The sequence below is a fragment of the Brienomyrus brachyistius genome, chromosome 17 (genome assembly GCF_023856365.1).
Source record: "Brienomyrus brachyistius isolate T26 chromosome 17, BBRACH_0.4, whole genome shotgun sequence".
In the NCBI taxonomy this organism is placed as follows: domain Eukaryota; kingdom Metazoa; phylum Chordata; class Actinopteri; order Osteoglossiformes; family Mormyridae; genus Brienomyrus; species Brienomyrus brachyistius.
In genome coordinates, this window is record NC_064549.1 from 8,037,139 (window position 1) to 8,054,320 (window position 17,182).

The following is a 17,182-nucleotide window of genomic DNA, read 5'->3' on the forward strand; positions in this document are numbered from 1 at the left end:
CATCATCATCATGAGGTCCCTTAATGCTGTTGAATGCCAGATTATTCTCTGAGCACCACAATCGATATGTTCTGTACCTCCTTCTTGTAAGTTGAATTCATGGTCAGCGATCAGCACTGTCACTGTCATGTCAATTCAGGAACGGTGTTTGTGGTATGGGTGGGTACGCACTTATGGGTGTGGAGTGCATGAAGAAGATGGCTCAGCACACAGTCCTGGGGTACAGCGGTGTTAAGCATCGGGCAGAGGATAGATGGGATTCTAATCTAACTATTGGGAGGCCGGTTAGTCAGGAACTCAAGAATCCAGGTGTCGAGCAGCTAATTGAGGCCCCGGTCTGGTAATTTGGAGACAGTGCTTTTTAGGTTGCTCATGTTGACATACCATAATTGATGAATAGTATCCTAGCTTATGTTCTCTGGCATCTGAGGTAGGTTAGAGCAGTGAAAAGGGAGGTGGGATGATGTCCTCTGAGGATCTGTTTCCTCAGCCGGCATATCAGTCTTGATCCAGAGTAGCTGGATTTTTGATTTGCATTACACTGTCAGAAAAAGGGCACCAATTTATACCTTTGCTTGTAAATGGGGTTGTATCTTCAGGGGTCTGCCAATTGTACCCTTAGCTTTAGGTACTTGTACCTTTTAAGGCAGTGTTTCCCAACCAAGTCATCAGGGAAACCCCGGACAGTCCACGTTTTTGGTCTGCTTGGACATTATAAATCTTAATTAAATTTAATTTTGAATAAGTTTATTTAACTCTGCAACTAGGAAAAGTGCATGCCAGCTAGTAACATATTTCTGTTGACTGCATTTTGTTTTATTTCAGAAAAATGGTTTTAGTCTTTTGAGACTTTAAAGGGAATGCTCTCCTATATTCCTGTTGACCGACAGTGAACAGAAAGAAATTTCACTCTTTCTCTTGTTATTCATTATCCGATCTCCAGCTTGAGCTTCTTGTAACTTCACTTAAAAGTTGTTTTGTGCATGTTAGTGGTTCTGGAAATCATTTGATTTTCCAGCATTGATCTGCTTTGTCAATATACCAGCAGAGAAAAAAAATACCTGGCAACCACAGACAAAATGGGTTAGGAAAACTAGAAGACTGTATTGATTTGCCTTCCATCAATATTGGCAGGCAACACAAAGAAACAACTTAAATCAGTGCTTGTTTTGACAGCTGTGTACCTACAGTGTACAGAAAACTCATCCTTGGGGCCTGGATTTCAGAAGAACTCGCGAATAAATGCAACACATGACGTAGCTGTCAAGCATCAAAACACAGTTGACTTCAGAAGACTTAGATGCGAAACTAATGGATTATGTGTCCCAAGGGTCGGGAGAATTTACCAGGATGCTTTGTAACCTATCCAATGCTAATTCTCTGCTTGTGAGGGGGGGAATCTTCAGAAACAGATTGCAACCCAGCTGTGCCTGCAGGGAGAAATTGTATCCGCTGCTGTTTATTTGATACTGTGCTTTGCAGAAAAATATTATTCTGCCCCAAGCGCGGTGGCTGTATCCCCTCTCCGGTGAGCCTGAGCGCTTCAATACTCAGTGTCCACCGGAAATACAGACAGTCACAATTTAACACATCTCCTCTGGCCCCTGAGTTCAATGAACTGCTCTGCAGTCCAGATTTCGGTAATAAACAGGTATGCATCATGCATGATACAAAGCTGTGTGATGCATCAAAGAATGTGCAGGGGTTATTTCTTCAGGTACAGTCAACTTCATTCAGATGTTATGAGGAAATTTTGTTATTAGGATGGTTTGTTCCATGAAGCTAACTTTGACTTTTTGTGCAGAAAGGGTGTAATTCCCGTGGGTCTTGTTCTACTGCAGGAATAAAGTACTGCTTGCATTTCTTTAGTTATGTGTAATTTTTCTGCATTTTTGAGGCATGCAACTGTTCAGGTTCTGCAGAAGAAGGTTAATTAAGCTAAATGCAACTTTCCTTTTAAGGACGATCATCTGTATATTGATGGTTGTGGTATAAATTCTCATACACACACGACGCACAACATTTTAAATCCATGTGCTGTTTCTGACGTCTTTTTATGAATTTTCAAATATTTGTATGGGAAATTGAAAAACACTGTGGCACTGATCAGGAGTATTTATTGGAAGGTGGATTAATGGATGGATGGATGGATGATGGAGGGGTGACTGGATGGATGGAGAAGAGAGAGGAGTTTAAAAAACATGGTGGATGTGATTCTGTGGGCTCCACTATATGACCTCCAGAGCAAACTTAAATAAAATGAAGTTTGCCAGAAGGACAAGCATTTATTTTCCACTCCCTGTCACTCCCTGTCACTCCCTGTCCCTCCCAAAGAGTCAGTTTAAGCCTGTCACCAGGACAGGCTTTCCGCTCCCCACTCCCTGTAACTCGCTGTCCCTCTCAAAGAGTCAGTTTAAGCCTGTCACCAGGACAGACTTTCCACTTCCCACTCCCTGTCACTCCCTGTCCCTCCCAAAGAGTCAGTTTAAGACTGTCACCAGGACAGACTTTCCACTTCCCACTCCCTGTCTCTGTCAGTGGGACGACAGTCATTTTTCCATCTCTCTCAAATACAGATAATGCAGTGTGGGGCATTGTGTTCTATGTTTAGATGTCCTTCCGCCGGGTGGCAGAACAGTGGCAGGCGAGGTGAGGAGCCTGAGCAGACTTGGGCACTGGGGCTTCACTGGACGCTGGAATCTTTTATGGGGCTAATGTGCGACTTGGCACGAAAGAGTGGCGGGCCTTCCATAGATGACAGATTTAGGGGAAAAACGAAACTGATGAAAACGATCGACTGCCGATAAGTAAGCAGTGCACCCCCAACAGGGCCTTAAAATCCCATTGTTCTTCCCGCCATGCCTTCTGCATTCCTGTCCCTTTTAGATTACAATGTGCAACATGAGTATCATGGAAAGAGGAGGAAATTACATTTCCTGAAGTTCCAAGTGCTTTGAGAGAGTACTCAGTTAAATTCCTTATTTTTTTTTACAGGCCTTTGGTAATGAGAAATGCTTAAGACGTTTTTTTTCTCTTTTAAAACAAGGAAGTAACTTGTATACAAAATCTTTTAAAACCTCAGATTCCTAGTTTTCCTTGGTGAGTGTGGGTCAGCACTGCTGTCTCACACCTCTGGGACTGGGGTTCCACCATGGCTTCATGTGTGTGGAGTTTGCCCTGTGTCGTTAAAGTGTTCCCCCCCCCTCCATGAACATGAAAAGGTGAATTGGAGTTACCAAATTGCCCATAGATGTGAATGGTGTGAGTGTGCCCTGCGATGGGTTGGTGGCACATCCTGGGTTATTCCCTGCCTTGTGCCCATGGTTTCCGGGATGGGCTCCAGACCCCCCAAGATCCTGAATAGGACGAGTGACTACAGAAAATGGATAGATTGTTAAACGTCAAAGACACTGATAAATATTATGAATTTGATACATTGTTGCAATGTACGACAGCTATGCTCATTGTGGGATTGTAACCAGTGACCCAGACCTACTGGCAAATTATAATCACTGTCCTTATCCAGTTGCTATTCCCTTCACCGACATTCTCATCAGAACCTATGTTAAGTAAACAAAAAACAAACTACTATTCATTTCATTACATGGCAGGGGACACCCTGGACATGATGCCTGGCCAGTGCAGTTCAATATATTTTATCTTTAGTTAAACATTTTTTCCTTCATCTTTGAACCACTTGGGGTCGTCCAGACTCCCATGTTTGTTCATATAAAACAAATACAGATATTGTGAGTAATCTACATAAATCCCACATTGTCCCTGTTCCTCAGCAACATCTACACAAATGGGACATGTTTAACCATAACGCTTAATGAATTACTAAAATAAATGATCCGAGAGACGGTCATTAGTTGCCATGGCAGCACTCTATGCAACAGGCAATTGTTCAGCACTGCAACCTGCAATCACACCGAGGAACCGGTGCTTCTGTGTGTGATATTGTTTGCTGGAGGTCTTGAATATCCAAGTATGATTTTCGTCCAAGTTAAAGAAGTACTTTGTCCTGTGATAAACGCCTGTTGAACTTCATACCCTGTGTCTCAACACAACATGCGAGGCATCAGTGATCAAAGCCAGTGTGATTATTTTTTTTGTCTCCCTAATGAGGACTAAAAATCTTACCAACATATTTTCAACAAAAACATACTCTGAAAACTATTTTAAATTCTGTGTTATGCATAAAATATGCTATGAAAAGTCAATTTGTACTTGAAGGCTCTTTCTTCCAATAATGAGTTCTCTATGATAACGACAGATTTTTTGTGTTTTTTTAATGTGATTTATGTGTAAAACATTTTAGTCTATTCCATCCGCAAAGCATTAGCAAGTAACAGTTTGCAGTTGCACCTTGTATTTCCTCCCAGCTTCTGTGTGTGTGTGTGTGTGTGTGTGTGTGTGTGTGTGTGTGTGTGTGGATTAGGTTTATATTACATTGTTGGGACCATTTTTCAAAAGTTGTATTTTGTATTTTGTTTGATTACTCATGGTTAAGGTTAGGGCTGGGTAGGGGTTAGGGTTATCATGGTTAGGATTAGGGTTACGCCCAAAGAAATGAATGGAGAGTCTCCGACAAAGCTATAGATACCTAATCTGTGTGTGTGTGTTCCTGTTTTTCTGTTACAGTGACTCAGTTATTTTAATAGCAGCTATAGACAAATTAACCCCCACAGTAGAAAACTCTAGAAAGCCAGTAGCAGCTCTACAGTTGCATATTCAAACATACTTACAGTATGTCCTGTATATACACAGCCAAACAATGCACTCCAGTCCAAAACCAAATCACCAGTCAGAAATATTCGATTCTCTGAGTTTCTTCCCTGTGATTTTTCTTCAGAACGGTTCATAAATGATTAACCTGCTAGTTTACAGTTTATGAGTAAGCAGATTTTGTAAGTGTTTTAAAGATTAAAGCAAACTCATCATTTATGTCTGATATTCCAAGGGTATGGCAGTGGCCTCGAATCACTCTGTGTGAGGATTAGACATTTTCTTATGTGCTTGCGTGATATTCATCTGGGTACGCCTCGTTCCCCCATTAATGCATTGTAGATGTGTTTAGAAATGTTTTATAACATTTAATATATAGGTATGGAAAATGGGTGGATAGTTTCTTTGATCCTGAAATAGCAGCTTTGATGTAGACTGTTCAATGACAGGCCAAAGCACCTTTTTCCTAGGTACCCAAAAGGTTCAACTGAAATGAATCAGAGGCACTCAGGTGAACAGCACAGAGGCTCAGTGGGTACCAGTGTCACCTTGTGCTTTAGACCAGTGTATGCAGAATTCGGATTGCGTGATTCAGTGATGTATGCTTAGGTTAGACTAGTGTTCTGGTTTAAACCCACAGCTGTACAGTTAGGGCCAACTGGTGATTCTAAAAACATACAGTACACATGCATGAATGACTTTCAGCCATAGAGTTTTTCACCAAAAGGGGCATAGGAACTGGGGGTGTGGGGGGTGTAGTCCTCAGTATTTGATTTGGCTTAATTTGTCCCCCCCCAATATAATAAATAGACCTTTATATTTAAATTATTAAGTTGTGCCTCCACCTATATCAATGACTTGCTCATTCGACATTGGTCAATGTGGTCTGCTTTGCCATATGCTCTGTGATGAGATTGGATGTCTCATTTATGAAAATAAACTAGTAATAAATACTTTGAAAATATTTACTATTTCCAAGAGCATACATGGAATAGCATATTACACTCTACATTATTAGCACTTTTAAAATATATTTCTGGCCCTTGCACCTCAATTTGCAGTTCTGGAGATCTTGCAGCTGGTGAATAAGCGGGACCTCTTCCTGGCTGACACCCACATCTTGGAACTGGAGCAGGAGTGCGAGGAGGTGCTGTCTGTAGGCTCCCCAGGAAGTGCCGCTGAGGAGGTCACCAGCCCCGGCAGCAAGGACGGAGGCAGGCGCAAGGTCAAGGATGTGGAGCTGCTGTACGAGGCTCTGCAGAAAGAGCTGTGGGACGTGGTGCGTGAATCGCTGCGCTCACCCACAGCCGGGCCCAATCTGGGTTTGGTGGTGCAGGTCCTGGAACAGGAGGAGCAGGCAGACCGCAACTGGGCCCAGAGAGACAGTGCACCGACGGGCCCAAGGCCCCGACAGCTCAAGAAACGCTGGAAAGAAGCGGTGGCAGAAGCCGCCGACGGGAGCTTACCCCAGCAGATAGAAGCACAGACTGGGCAGCTGGCATCGTTCCTAGACCAGCTGCGCTCCCGTGTGGTGGAGGACCTGGGCGCAGCATGCCGGAATGTAGTGTCTATCTACCCTGAGGAGTATGGTGCTTTCCACGTCTACGTGCAAAGTTATCACCAGGCTGTGGCACAACGGCTTCAGGAGATAACTTCCAGGTCACTGCAAATCACTGACACCTACTCTCTCCTGGACTGGATATACAATATATACAACAGGTGAGTCCCATCTTAGCTCTTACTTGGCAAAATGCTTATAACTGAAGATAGCATGTGGTGGACAGAAAAAGCTGATAGATTTGAGCCAGGTATTTCAAGTCCAGAGTTAGGTAATTCAATTCCAGAGAGTAAAAGTCCAGACCGGGATTTTGTTTCAACCAACCAGTTGAGCTCAACTGCTTGGTTGAAACAAAATCCCGGTCTGGACTTTTACTCTATGGATTTAAATTACCCAACTCTGTTCAGGTCCATATAAATACATTGTAAATGATTTAGCTCTGCTAAGCAAGCATGTTCTGTATCTTTCAGAGATGTTCTTGGGGTGGTCAGTATAACTCACCCTATTAACCGCAGCCAGCTTGGGCCACTGCTGCCTTCAGAGACCGTGGATAAACTGGAACTGGATTGTCTCAACTCTGTCCGGGTAGGGTCTCCATCACTGACACTGCAGTCTCCGTTGTTACAGTTGAGGCGGGGCGTGTGAATGGGGGACATAAGGAGCAAAGCAGCGTGGATATAAGTGACCACTGGCAGTCAGAGCAGAATGAAGCTCCTTACAGTGTCCCTGTTGTAAACGTGTAAAATATAATAGCATCCCTTTGGAAAAAAACCCAGTTTAATTGTATTAGATCAAAAACTCCATTCTCCAGTGAATGTTTGTATATCATGTCTAAAAATCATGACATTAGATAACGAACAACTCAGAATTATGCTTCTGACTATATACATTGTAGTCAATATTTTAAGGAAATTGCAATTTAAAAAAACTGATTTATTACCTTTCTGTGTGCTTCTGTTGACTGTATACAAATGTACAGTCTCTAACTTACACTCAGAAAACTGTGATTTAAGATTGACGTTCTCATGAATTTTATGTAATGCAAGTGTTGCTTCATAGGCTAAGGTGACCACAGAACTGTCTCAGGTCCTGGATGAGGAGGAGAAAAGGTGGACGGAGACACTGAACATTGAGGAATTCCAGTCACCTTTGGCGCGCATTGTCATTCAGGTAAAGTCTGATTGACTTCTAACACTCATTTAGTCTGTCATTCTGTCCATCAGTTTTTCATAGCAGCTTATTGATTAAAAAGGTGTGGTTAATGCGGTGCCTGATCCAGGAAGTGCGGGACATGAGGACCGTGTAGAATGTCAGCCTATTCCAAGGAATAGATTTTAGAACTTCGTAAAATTAGCAAGTACTATGAAACAATTGACATTTAATGCAAAAAAGCGTGTGCATAACTAAATTCCTTTGTCAGCAATCGGTATGTATAAAATTGCCAGTTCCACTAATTAATAGGGGTGCCCAAATAGTTTTTGGCTGTTGATTTATTTCTGTCAATATTTTACTTGTTTTCATGCATTTGTAGAATGATTGACAATAACTTATGACCAAAGACTGTTTTATATTTTGAGTAAATTACAGCATTTAAAAATACAAACCTTGAGAAAGATGCAAAAAATAACCCTTTCATCAAATGCCAGAATAACAAAAAAGGTCACAGAGTTCTATAGGTCACTTTATTTTCACTGCAGCACACTCTAGTGGACACTGCAAGTAATAACTATCCCACCCACTCCTCAGAAAGTAAGCTGGTTAAGACTGAAGTTCCTTTTGTTGTTGTTGTCAGTGTTGTTGGCGATGATGATGATGATGATGATGATGAGGATGTTCTACCTGTGGGTAAAGGACATGTGGACCAGAGGGTTGTTCCACAAAGCAGGATCTCTCAGTTAGCTAGGTTAACTTAAGCTAGAATTCAATATCGTCCAATAACTGTTTAGGTAAAGAGCATTCCTATTGGGCAATCATGACTTCTAGCTTAAATAAAGCCAGCTAATTGAGACATCCTTCTTTGTGGAACACCCCCAGTATCTGAAAAATTGCACAGCCAGTGTGTAAATGGCTTTCTGTACAGAGATTGCAGGTGGACCTAGACAGATCTGCAGCTATTAACAGAGACCTGGGGGCTAGGGTGGCACAGTGCAGTCTTAACGGACTGGCCGATTTCCTGTACAGGTGAGAGAAACGTACACAAAGATAATGCTTGATTAAACATCTGTTTCTTTGACTACTTAAGACTTTTATACAGTACCGAGTATTTACTGTATATATACAAATAGTCTTTGATTTACATACATATGTTATTTTATTGTTTTATCTGTCTTTCAGCTTCCAAAGAAAAGTAGAGATGTTTCATGAACGCTTTATGAGGTATGTCCTTCTCTACTGACTGGAGCCGACTTTCTACTTACCTCGTTGGTTGTGAGCTGCTGCATTTTGGTGATTGTGAGCTTCTAGAGGTTTGACGTGCACTGTGGAGCTTGCTGCCACGTCACCTCAGAGATTTCCTCGAATCTGAACTAAAGATTTACTCCTTCCACAAAGCAAATAATGGTTTTAAACCAGTCCCAATAAAAATTCTGTTTTTGTCAGAACATTTTATTTGATTCCTCTTTATTGGTTATCTGGTTACATTGTTTTGCTTTGTAGTTCACTTTATGGTTTTCGCTGTTTATTTTTCACTGGACTTTTAGGTACAAATAAAAGTCTGATATATATACATGGTTATTGTTGTTGTTTTAGTGAGAGTGGCGAGTGGAGCGATGGATACGTCTCCAAGACTATCGCCCTGGTTAACTGCTGCCCGCCGTTCAGGTATTCACATGTTTCTGTCAAGCATTTGTATACACATAAGAAAAGAATAGACTTTTAGACAATACCAACAAACTGTTTTTCTCAAAACTGTTAAATTTATTAAGGAAATGCAATTGTATAAATGGTCTAGGTTAATTACAGCAAATCACATCTTCCGAAAAGGTTGTTAACAGTGATGCAACATTACTGCTACTGTTAATTTTGTAAGATGTATTATTCTTATTATTAGTTATGTGAAACATAAGTGACACTGCGTATCAGCTATTACGGTGGGCCAGCGGACGCTCAGTAGTTTGTTTCTGTAGGAACTTCATCCAGCGCTGCAGGCAGTGCGAGCCTGCCGTAAGTGAGGATTCAGCACGGAGAGCTAATGTGTCACTGGACAAAATTGTGAACCAAGGACTGAAGGTGCTGAGTGACAGGCTGTACGAGAACATTAGGGTAAGACGAATGCTCTCATTCGCCCACTTATGTACAGCACTTACAGCTAAACGCTAATGATTGACATTTCCATTGCAGCAGTTAAGGTTAATTGCAGATCTGAGGGGCTGTAACACCCTTCTGTGACTTATTCCTTTACCAGGTTTCTGTTTGCATTTATGTGTATTATTTACATTATCAGTCATACTCATGAGCAGAAATTAATTCCATTTAAGCTCACCGCTCATCAGTTATGACTGTCATGAAAGTTAATTGATTTCTGTCAAAAATATACAAATTGCACGATGTTATGCTTTGGCCCATTTTTTCCAGAAGTATATCAGTATCCTATAGGTATGAATAGGGTCTCACTTTAATGGTTCAATTCATCCCCAATATAAAGATAATTTTCCATTCCCCCAACACAAGCCCTTCTTCGACAAGCTGGTGAAAAGGAAATGGCTGAATAACACAGATCACTATGAAGCAATTGAATCTATCATCAAGGAACATTTTAAGAAATTCCGTCGAATGGATTGCCCTCCCTATCAGGTATGCCATTTCATCCTCATATCAACTCAGCTACCAAGACTGTAACAGCAGGCAGCACCTTTGCCTTGGAATATAATATCGTCACAGTATATTTACAAGTTTCCTTGCAATAATATTTTGATAACACTTTCCATGAATGCCATGTCTGTAAGGATCTATGAACACATTTATAAGATATTATAATGCATTCATAAAGCACATGTAATCATGGCTAGAAATATTTATAAAAAGGCATAACACATTATAGCCATGTTTATTATGCTTTATAGATCAGAATTTTACGTAAAGTGAAATTGTGACATGACTATTTCCGGCAGACTTTGGTGACTGAGGTGCACAGGAGGGTCCTGATTGAATATCTGCGTGCTATAATGAGAGGAAGGATCATCTGCACATCGCTCAAAATGAGGAAGAAGATGGCCAGCAGACTGCGTGATGAAGGCAGACAGCTCAAAGTGCTCTTTAAGGACCTGGTCAGTAATACTATTACAACTGACAAATCAAATGTCTTGCAGGACCCGGCCCGTCAGTACGTTTGTTACTTATGGTCTGTGAGCACTGAAATAAACACAAGTGGATTGAGGGTTCAGGGGGTCAGGCTGTGTGCAAAAGACAGCAGACAATTGTACCCCCCACTCCCCACCCCTTGAACATAGCGTCCGTTCCAGTTAAAACATCCGTTTGTCACCTCTGCGGACAACAGGAAGGCTTTGTTTACTGAGGAACATCCCGTCCTGGGGCTTTGAAGCACCAGTTGGACACTGAAACTAAGTAAGAGACATGGATCAATCCACTGTAGACAGGGGGGGTTAGAATTCTGACATTTTATGCCTGCATTTAGAGGAAGAAAATTAGAACTACAGAGTAACTGGGTAATATTTTCTCAGTAAAGGATGGTTTTTAACCCTCGCACTACAGCCTCGTGGCTCACAGTGACCCAGTAACATAGGGGTTCCCAACTTGAGGACCAGATTTACAAGAATGTCACAGATTAGTAAAACAGACGGGGAGGGTGTTTGGCAGTGGATCGAGCAGCAGGCCAGATTTTGTAAGATTAGTTATTTTTTTCCCCAGATGTGATCAGAATGCACTAACATTACAGGTTGTAGTAAAACTAGTTTGGCTTGAAATTTTATTTTTAGGAAATTGGATAACTCCTCCCCCAAACATCAGCTGTCATGGATACACATATATGGAATATCAATGGATAATATGTTTTATAAAAATTCACACACTGGAAATCCAGTAACACTGCACAAAAGCACCAGTCATACTTTGCAGTCATCTTTTTTTTTTTGGACCAGATTCACAAGTAATTCACACGGTAGCAGTGTCTTAACAGACCTACTGGACTGAACTATTCACTTTAAACAAGTTCTTATTCAGCAAGGAGGTGCAGGGGGCATGGAAGCAGGAGGCACAAGGCAGAGGCCTGCCAGAGCGATGCTGCACTCCAAAAAATGCTGGGGTATTTTTTTCTACCCAAATGCGGGGTTGAGCCTGCTGGATAATTTTGCTGGGCTATTATGCATCCCAGTATCCTGCATCCTAACCCGGCATTTGCAGTAATGGCCTGACCAAGCTGTGGGGTTATGTTTTTGACCCAACACTTGGGTTTCTGTAGTTCTGTTGCCATGTGAACCCATGTTCTTACGCATCACATACAAAAATATCTTCGTTGGAACCATTGGAGAACATCCAAACATCCTTCAAATGGCTAATATGGCGTAGATGTGACAAGGCAAACTTTTATTTAATTGTGTTATAATAATAATTATAGTAAAATACTATTCACAATAATATTGCTAGTTTTAAGTTTCCAAAGTTAGAATGTCTTTTGTCTGATGTCAACTAGCTTACATTAATTAACATTGGCGAGCTAGCTAGTTATTTGTGAGTTAAAGGAGTTATGTATTGTCACCAGATGATAGTTGAGGAATAAACTCTGACAGCTTGACACTGAAGTAGCCAAGTTTGCTGGTTTGCTAGATATTCACATTCTGAAACTTAATTATGTGAACAGCAATAAATATTTACAATATTTAGTATTTGTAAAATGATTATATTTCATAATGATATATATCCATTAAAGATGGTGTTAATGTGTATTTAATAATTACAGAAGACATAAACGAACAACTGAGTACCAGTGATACATTTAATCCATCCATCCAGCCTTGGGTATTTGTAACACCTTAGCATCCATCCATCCATTCATTTTCTGCACCTACTTGTCGGGTTCTGGGGGGCCTGCAGCCTTTCCCTGAAGATATGGGTGCAGGGCAGGGAACAACCCAGGGTAGGACCCCAACCCATCACAGGGCCCACTTACACACCTGTGGGCAATTTGGTAACTCCAGTTCACCTTAGCATGTTTTTGGGCTGTGGTGGAAACTGAAGGATGCAGAGAAAACCCTATGAAGACACGAGTGAGAACATGCAAACTCTACACACACAGAGCCGCAAACCTTGTTCCTAAAGGTGTGAGACAACAGTGCTAATCACTGCACCACCACGCTGCCCCACAACCCAGCATCATGGCTGAACTGCATAACCCAAGATCAAATAACCCAGCATGTGTTCCAAGTTTCATATTGAAAACCACTAATAAAATTAGTAGCACTTTAGAGTTCTTATTTGCATAAAAATAACAATAACCTAGGCAACAACCGATGTAAACATATGAAAACTGTATCCAATGTGCATTAAGATTAATAACCTCTGGAGAGCTGTCACTGCCTTCCGCCATGTTTTCAGTGATGCAAAACAAACCCACGTTGCAAGATGTACCTGCGTCTGGGAGACTGTTGCTAACTTTGGCTGATGTTGTACAGTATTTAGCGTGTGTTTTTCAAAGTGTAGTAATCAACCATGGTTTTAATAGTAAAAAAAAAATTAAACAATAATACTAACCATCGGAATTTTACCATGGTTTATTCTGAATCCGGTAACTGTTTCTTCCCTCTATTGGAGATGAAACGGTTATCTCATCCCTGTATTCAGCGCTTCTGTTTTGGCTTCAAAGGAGTCTGGTGCTTCATGGCTGGACACCGCAGTCCCACACCTATCAGAGATCATTCTTCTGGAGGACACGCCCTCAATCCAGATGGAAGTGGGAGTCTTGGTGAGGGAGTTCCCAGACATACGGTAAGCTGACCTCTCCCAGGCCTGTAGACCGTTAAACGGATTCCGCTTCAATAAACCAAATGAACTCTCAGTACCAAAAAAAACAAGAGTTTAAAATACAGTCATCCCTTGTCCATAAACAGGGAGGGAATTTTAGAAAGCAAACAACTTCTTGGCATTTCCTGGTATTAATGGAAACCCTTTTACCCACTGTCGACACACATGAAAGAGGGGGAGTTATCCATCTCAAGGCTTGACTCAAGAAGAAGCAAAAACACTGACTTCCTGTTCAGCTCTGACACATTGGAGATGTTTTTAACCAGAGGATGCCAGTCGCTAACTTGAGTGTCCCTTTGTGGCAATATTAACCCAAGGAAGCAGCCTGTGGTGGAAATTATTTGCAGTAAAGCCATACATAACTCTGTCTTTTTCCATGCGTAAGCATTGCCCAAATCCAACTCAGTATTACCCACAACTCTGACCAGGATTGACAGTTGGAGAATGGATGGATGGATGGATGGATGGATGGATGATTATTTGTGAACTAAAGCACTTTAGGATTCTCTGGCGGATTTCACCTTATTCCACCCACCTGTCTTCCAACTGCTAACCCGAATCACATTGTAGTTTCTTAATGTAATAATTACATTAATAATTATGAATTACATTAATAATTACTTTTTAGTACGTATTTTAATCTAGATCCACAAAAAAAAATTCAGATTATCCTTAAATTTTGTCTTAGCACGATTGATTTTAATTGTGAATAACTACTTAGCTCCAAAGTAGTGTAGAAATCACTTATGAGAGTTCGAGAAAGAGGAAAGGAATCATGAAACAATGCCTGAAATCATAGCTTGGGTAGGCAAAGGATGGGCAGGGGGTACTTTGAGAGTATGGCTCTTGGGTGTTTGTTTATTTTTCCAAGACCTAGCTCACTGGCTAAGAGCCACTCGCAGACGCAGCCCCGTCGGCACAGACGGGAAGCTACTCCAGAATCATTCCTGCTGGCCCACAGGAGACTACCTGGTGCCAAGATGCAGAATCAAAGGCTGACCAGACCAGTCTAACTCAGACAGATGTTTAAGCAATTTTCCGAGACAAAACAGAGCTCCCTGATAATTCTTTCTAGTTTTGTACTTGTTGTCTTGTTGTCTTGTACTTGAGTTCACCGTTGAACAGTGTTTGTTCCTTGATTCCTCCACCACAATTTGTGCCCACACTGGCCAGTTGGTGCCATATTAATACTCTCATTAATGTAGTGTGAGGCAGCTTCTCTATGAATTTTTATGCTCATATATTTTACAATAAGCTTATGTGGAACTGAAAGATTAACAAACACTTTTTTCATTTGGTTGACTCTTCAATTTTGGTTGAACAAAGTACATTGGAACAGAAATTTGATCTATTCAAAGGTTTCAGACATCTATTCTTATCTCGTCTTTTCTTTTCCAGGAAAAAACACATATCTGCAATTTTGAACATCCGCGGAATGACGCGGCAGGCGGAGCGGCAAGAAATTTTGAACATCGTGAAGGATATCGAGAACAGTGATAGCCTCACCCAGCTGTCCCGTGACCGAGCTCTCTTTTCTGAGGTTCCGGTGACTTCCGAGGTGCACTGTGTCAATGTGGGTCTGAGCCGGATTGCTCTTACTGCATCCTCTTGCTTTTCTGGTCTTCGAGCACAACGTAAGAGGGTCCCCAGGAGGGACATACACGATGGGATGCTGTAGCGGAAATCACTAGAGCAGCAACTCAATTTTTTTCTGGGATGCAACACATCATATAAAAACTGAACTGAAAACCAGCTGAAGATTATATTAACGTCAGAATATTCTAAGGTATTTCACCAAAGATAAACACTTTCATTGACATAATAACAGATATGCATTGTTTTCTTCTCGCACATCAATGGATGTGGCCTGTCGTGTTTTCTGTCATGAGGCCATTTAGACTTGACAATTTTCTGCCACCTTTCAGTTGCCAAAAACCAAAGGCAATAAGTCAGGCACAACTAAGACAATATATTTAAACTGTGTTTGAGTTCTTGCATGGAATAAGGTGCTGCCTTCAATTAGAAATGTCAATTTTTATCAGGGATTCAAAATGCTATTTTCCATTCACTGAAAAATATTTGCCTAAATACATAATGAATTGTGTTATCACACCAATGATTTATGTGCTGCTGCAATATAATACTTTTTTGGTAATGGCTTAATTAAGGTACTAATTAGTGTAATGTATCTTTTAATTGCTTTTAAATGATTAGATGCATTGCTACATACTGGTGTTCGCTTTTGTTATAATAGTAAATATGAACTTTTGAAAACCAGAAATTATTCTTATACTCATGGGTGGATGGGAACAAGAATACAACTATTTATATGCAAACTGGAAGTCTTTATTGTCATATTTATTGCTTTTCAGTCTGACTTTTTAAATTACAGTCAGACTCTAAGAAATGATTTATGAAAATGTACAGGGGTTTTCCCATCTGAATTACAACGCATTATAAAATCAGTGGTAACAGTGTCGGAAAACTATATTAAAAGTCGTAATGAAAAAAACTTTTAGCTGTGTATGACTTACAAATGATTTATTTCAGGTTATTCGTGTAAGGACAAATAATTAAAATGTCAAATGATACCTAAACTCATTACATACTTTTTGGGAGAGGGACATTTGTTGTTTTATGTTCAAGATGTCATTAAGTGGTATGTTTATTGAGAGGTGCATAAAATGGAATTACTTTGTTTAGTCCAAAAATGAGATGATTTCTTATAAACCAAATATTTGTATATAATGAAAAATACAATTTAAAGACTTGATTCTTCTATAAACTTTATTTCTAAACACAATATCCTTTCTCTTTTTTGGGGGGCATGGCGGGTAAAGAGAGTCTTTGTATACACTTCAGAATATAACTTTGATCTGTAGCCATTGTATAAAAATTGTACAATGAAAGTGGAGCCGAATGTGTGAAAGAATGTGAAATTCCTTTGTCCTGGTTTTAAATGGCTGGTGTAATAAATGAGACAGGAATTTGCTTCTTGGTTTTACTCTGAAAGTACAAGAAATGCCATTGCCTGGGGGGAGGAAGAGTTAAAGTGTGCAGTTCAGGGGGCATTGTGGTGGGTGGGAGGCAGGTAATGTAATAAACACAAAAAGATGGAAAGCCCACTCATGACCGTGGACAATTCTGGGCTGTAAAATATCCTAGCTGAGGATGGAAGGTTAAACTGTCAGTTCCTGAGTGTTGGGCATTCCTGGAGGAATGGCAGACACTAAGAACAATGTCCAAAAACAACTTAACAATGCAGGCTAAAAACTCGCCAGGGAGCCAAGTCCAGCCCTTGTTATGGAGTCAAACAAAGGGCTGTGTATTAGCATCTCTCTGTTTCTGTTATTTTTCTTGCTGCTTGGGCAAATTCATAAAGGACAAGGCTCCCAAACGACTGCTTTTGAAAGGGAGATTAACTTTCAAAGTATTTCAACTTTCCTTCTAGTTTGCTAAAGGAGCATGTTTCAGTAAACACGTTTTTCCTGTTGTACACTGAGGTGGCAAACGGATAACTTCTATTGGAGCCAAATTTACACTGTGCAACGGGAGGGAACTTCCTTTTTGTTTGTTGTGTGGGGAGAAGTACAGTCACTGTTTAACATTCTGTATACACTCACAATATCAATACAATTTTCTTAGCAATGTTTTTTTTCCGGCACTAGGCTATGAATTGGGACAGAGCTATATAAAATCACATGACAATCAGTTTAAACTACATTATAAAAATATAAATATGTAGAAATATTATATATATACTTTTGGTCCCAACAATGTAATATAAACCTAATCCACACACACACACATACGCAAAATTTTAATTTATTTTGCCGAGGATACTAGATGTTCACGGAATGTATTACATAAAGGCATCTATACAAAAAAAATCACCTGAATCTGCTAAATGTGGAAAGCATA

The 17,182-nt window shown here is 40.5% G+C and overlaps 1 protein-coding gene across 2 annotated transcripts in view; it reads left to right on the forward strand.

Moving 5' to 3' along the window:
- Window positions 1-16,252, forward strand: part of exoc3l2b (exocyst complex component 3-like 2b) — a 34,204-nt gene extending 17,952 nt beyond the window's left edge. For both annotated transcript variants that reach the window (XM_048981696.1, XM_048981695.1), the window contains exons 4-14: window positions 5,790-6,447; window positions 6,757-6,871; window positions 7,346-7,456; window positions 8,367-8,467; window positions 8,621-8,662; window positions 9,035-9,106; window positions 9,412-9,547; window positions 9,956-10,078; window positions 10,396-10,551; window positions 13,104-13,225; window positions 14,660-16,252. In XM_048981696.1, coding sequence (XP_048837653.1) covers window positions 5,790-6,447; window positions 6,757-6,871; window positions 7,346-7,456; window positions 8,367-8,467; window positions 8,621-8,662; window positions 9,035-9,106; window positions 9,412-9,547; window positions 9,956-10,078; window positions 10,396-10,551; window positions 13,104-13,225; window positions 14,660-14,939 — 1,916 coding nt within the window. In that variant the 3' untranslated portion in view covers window positions 14,940-16,252. The remainder of the gene's footprint in view (window positions 1-5,789; window positions 6,448-6,756; window positions 6,872-7,345; window positions 7,457-8,366; window positions 8,468-8,620; window positions 8,663-9,034; window positions 9,107-9,411; window positions 9,548-9,955; window positions 10,079-10,395; window positions 10,552-13,103; window positions 13,226-14,659) is intronic.
- Window positions 16,253-17,182: the final 930 nt, after the last annotated feature.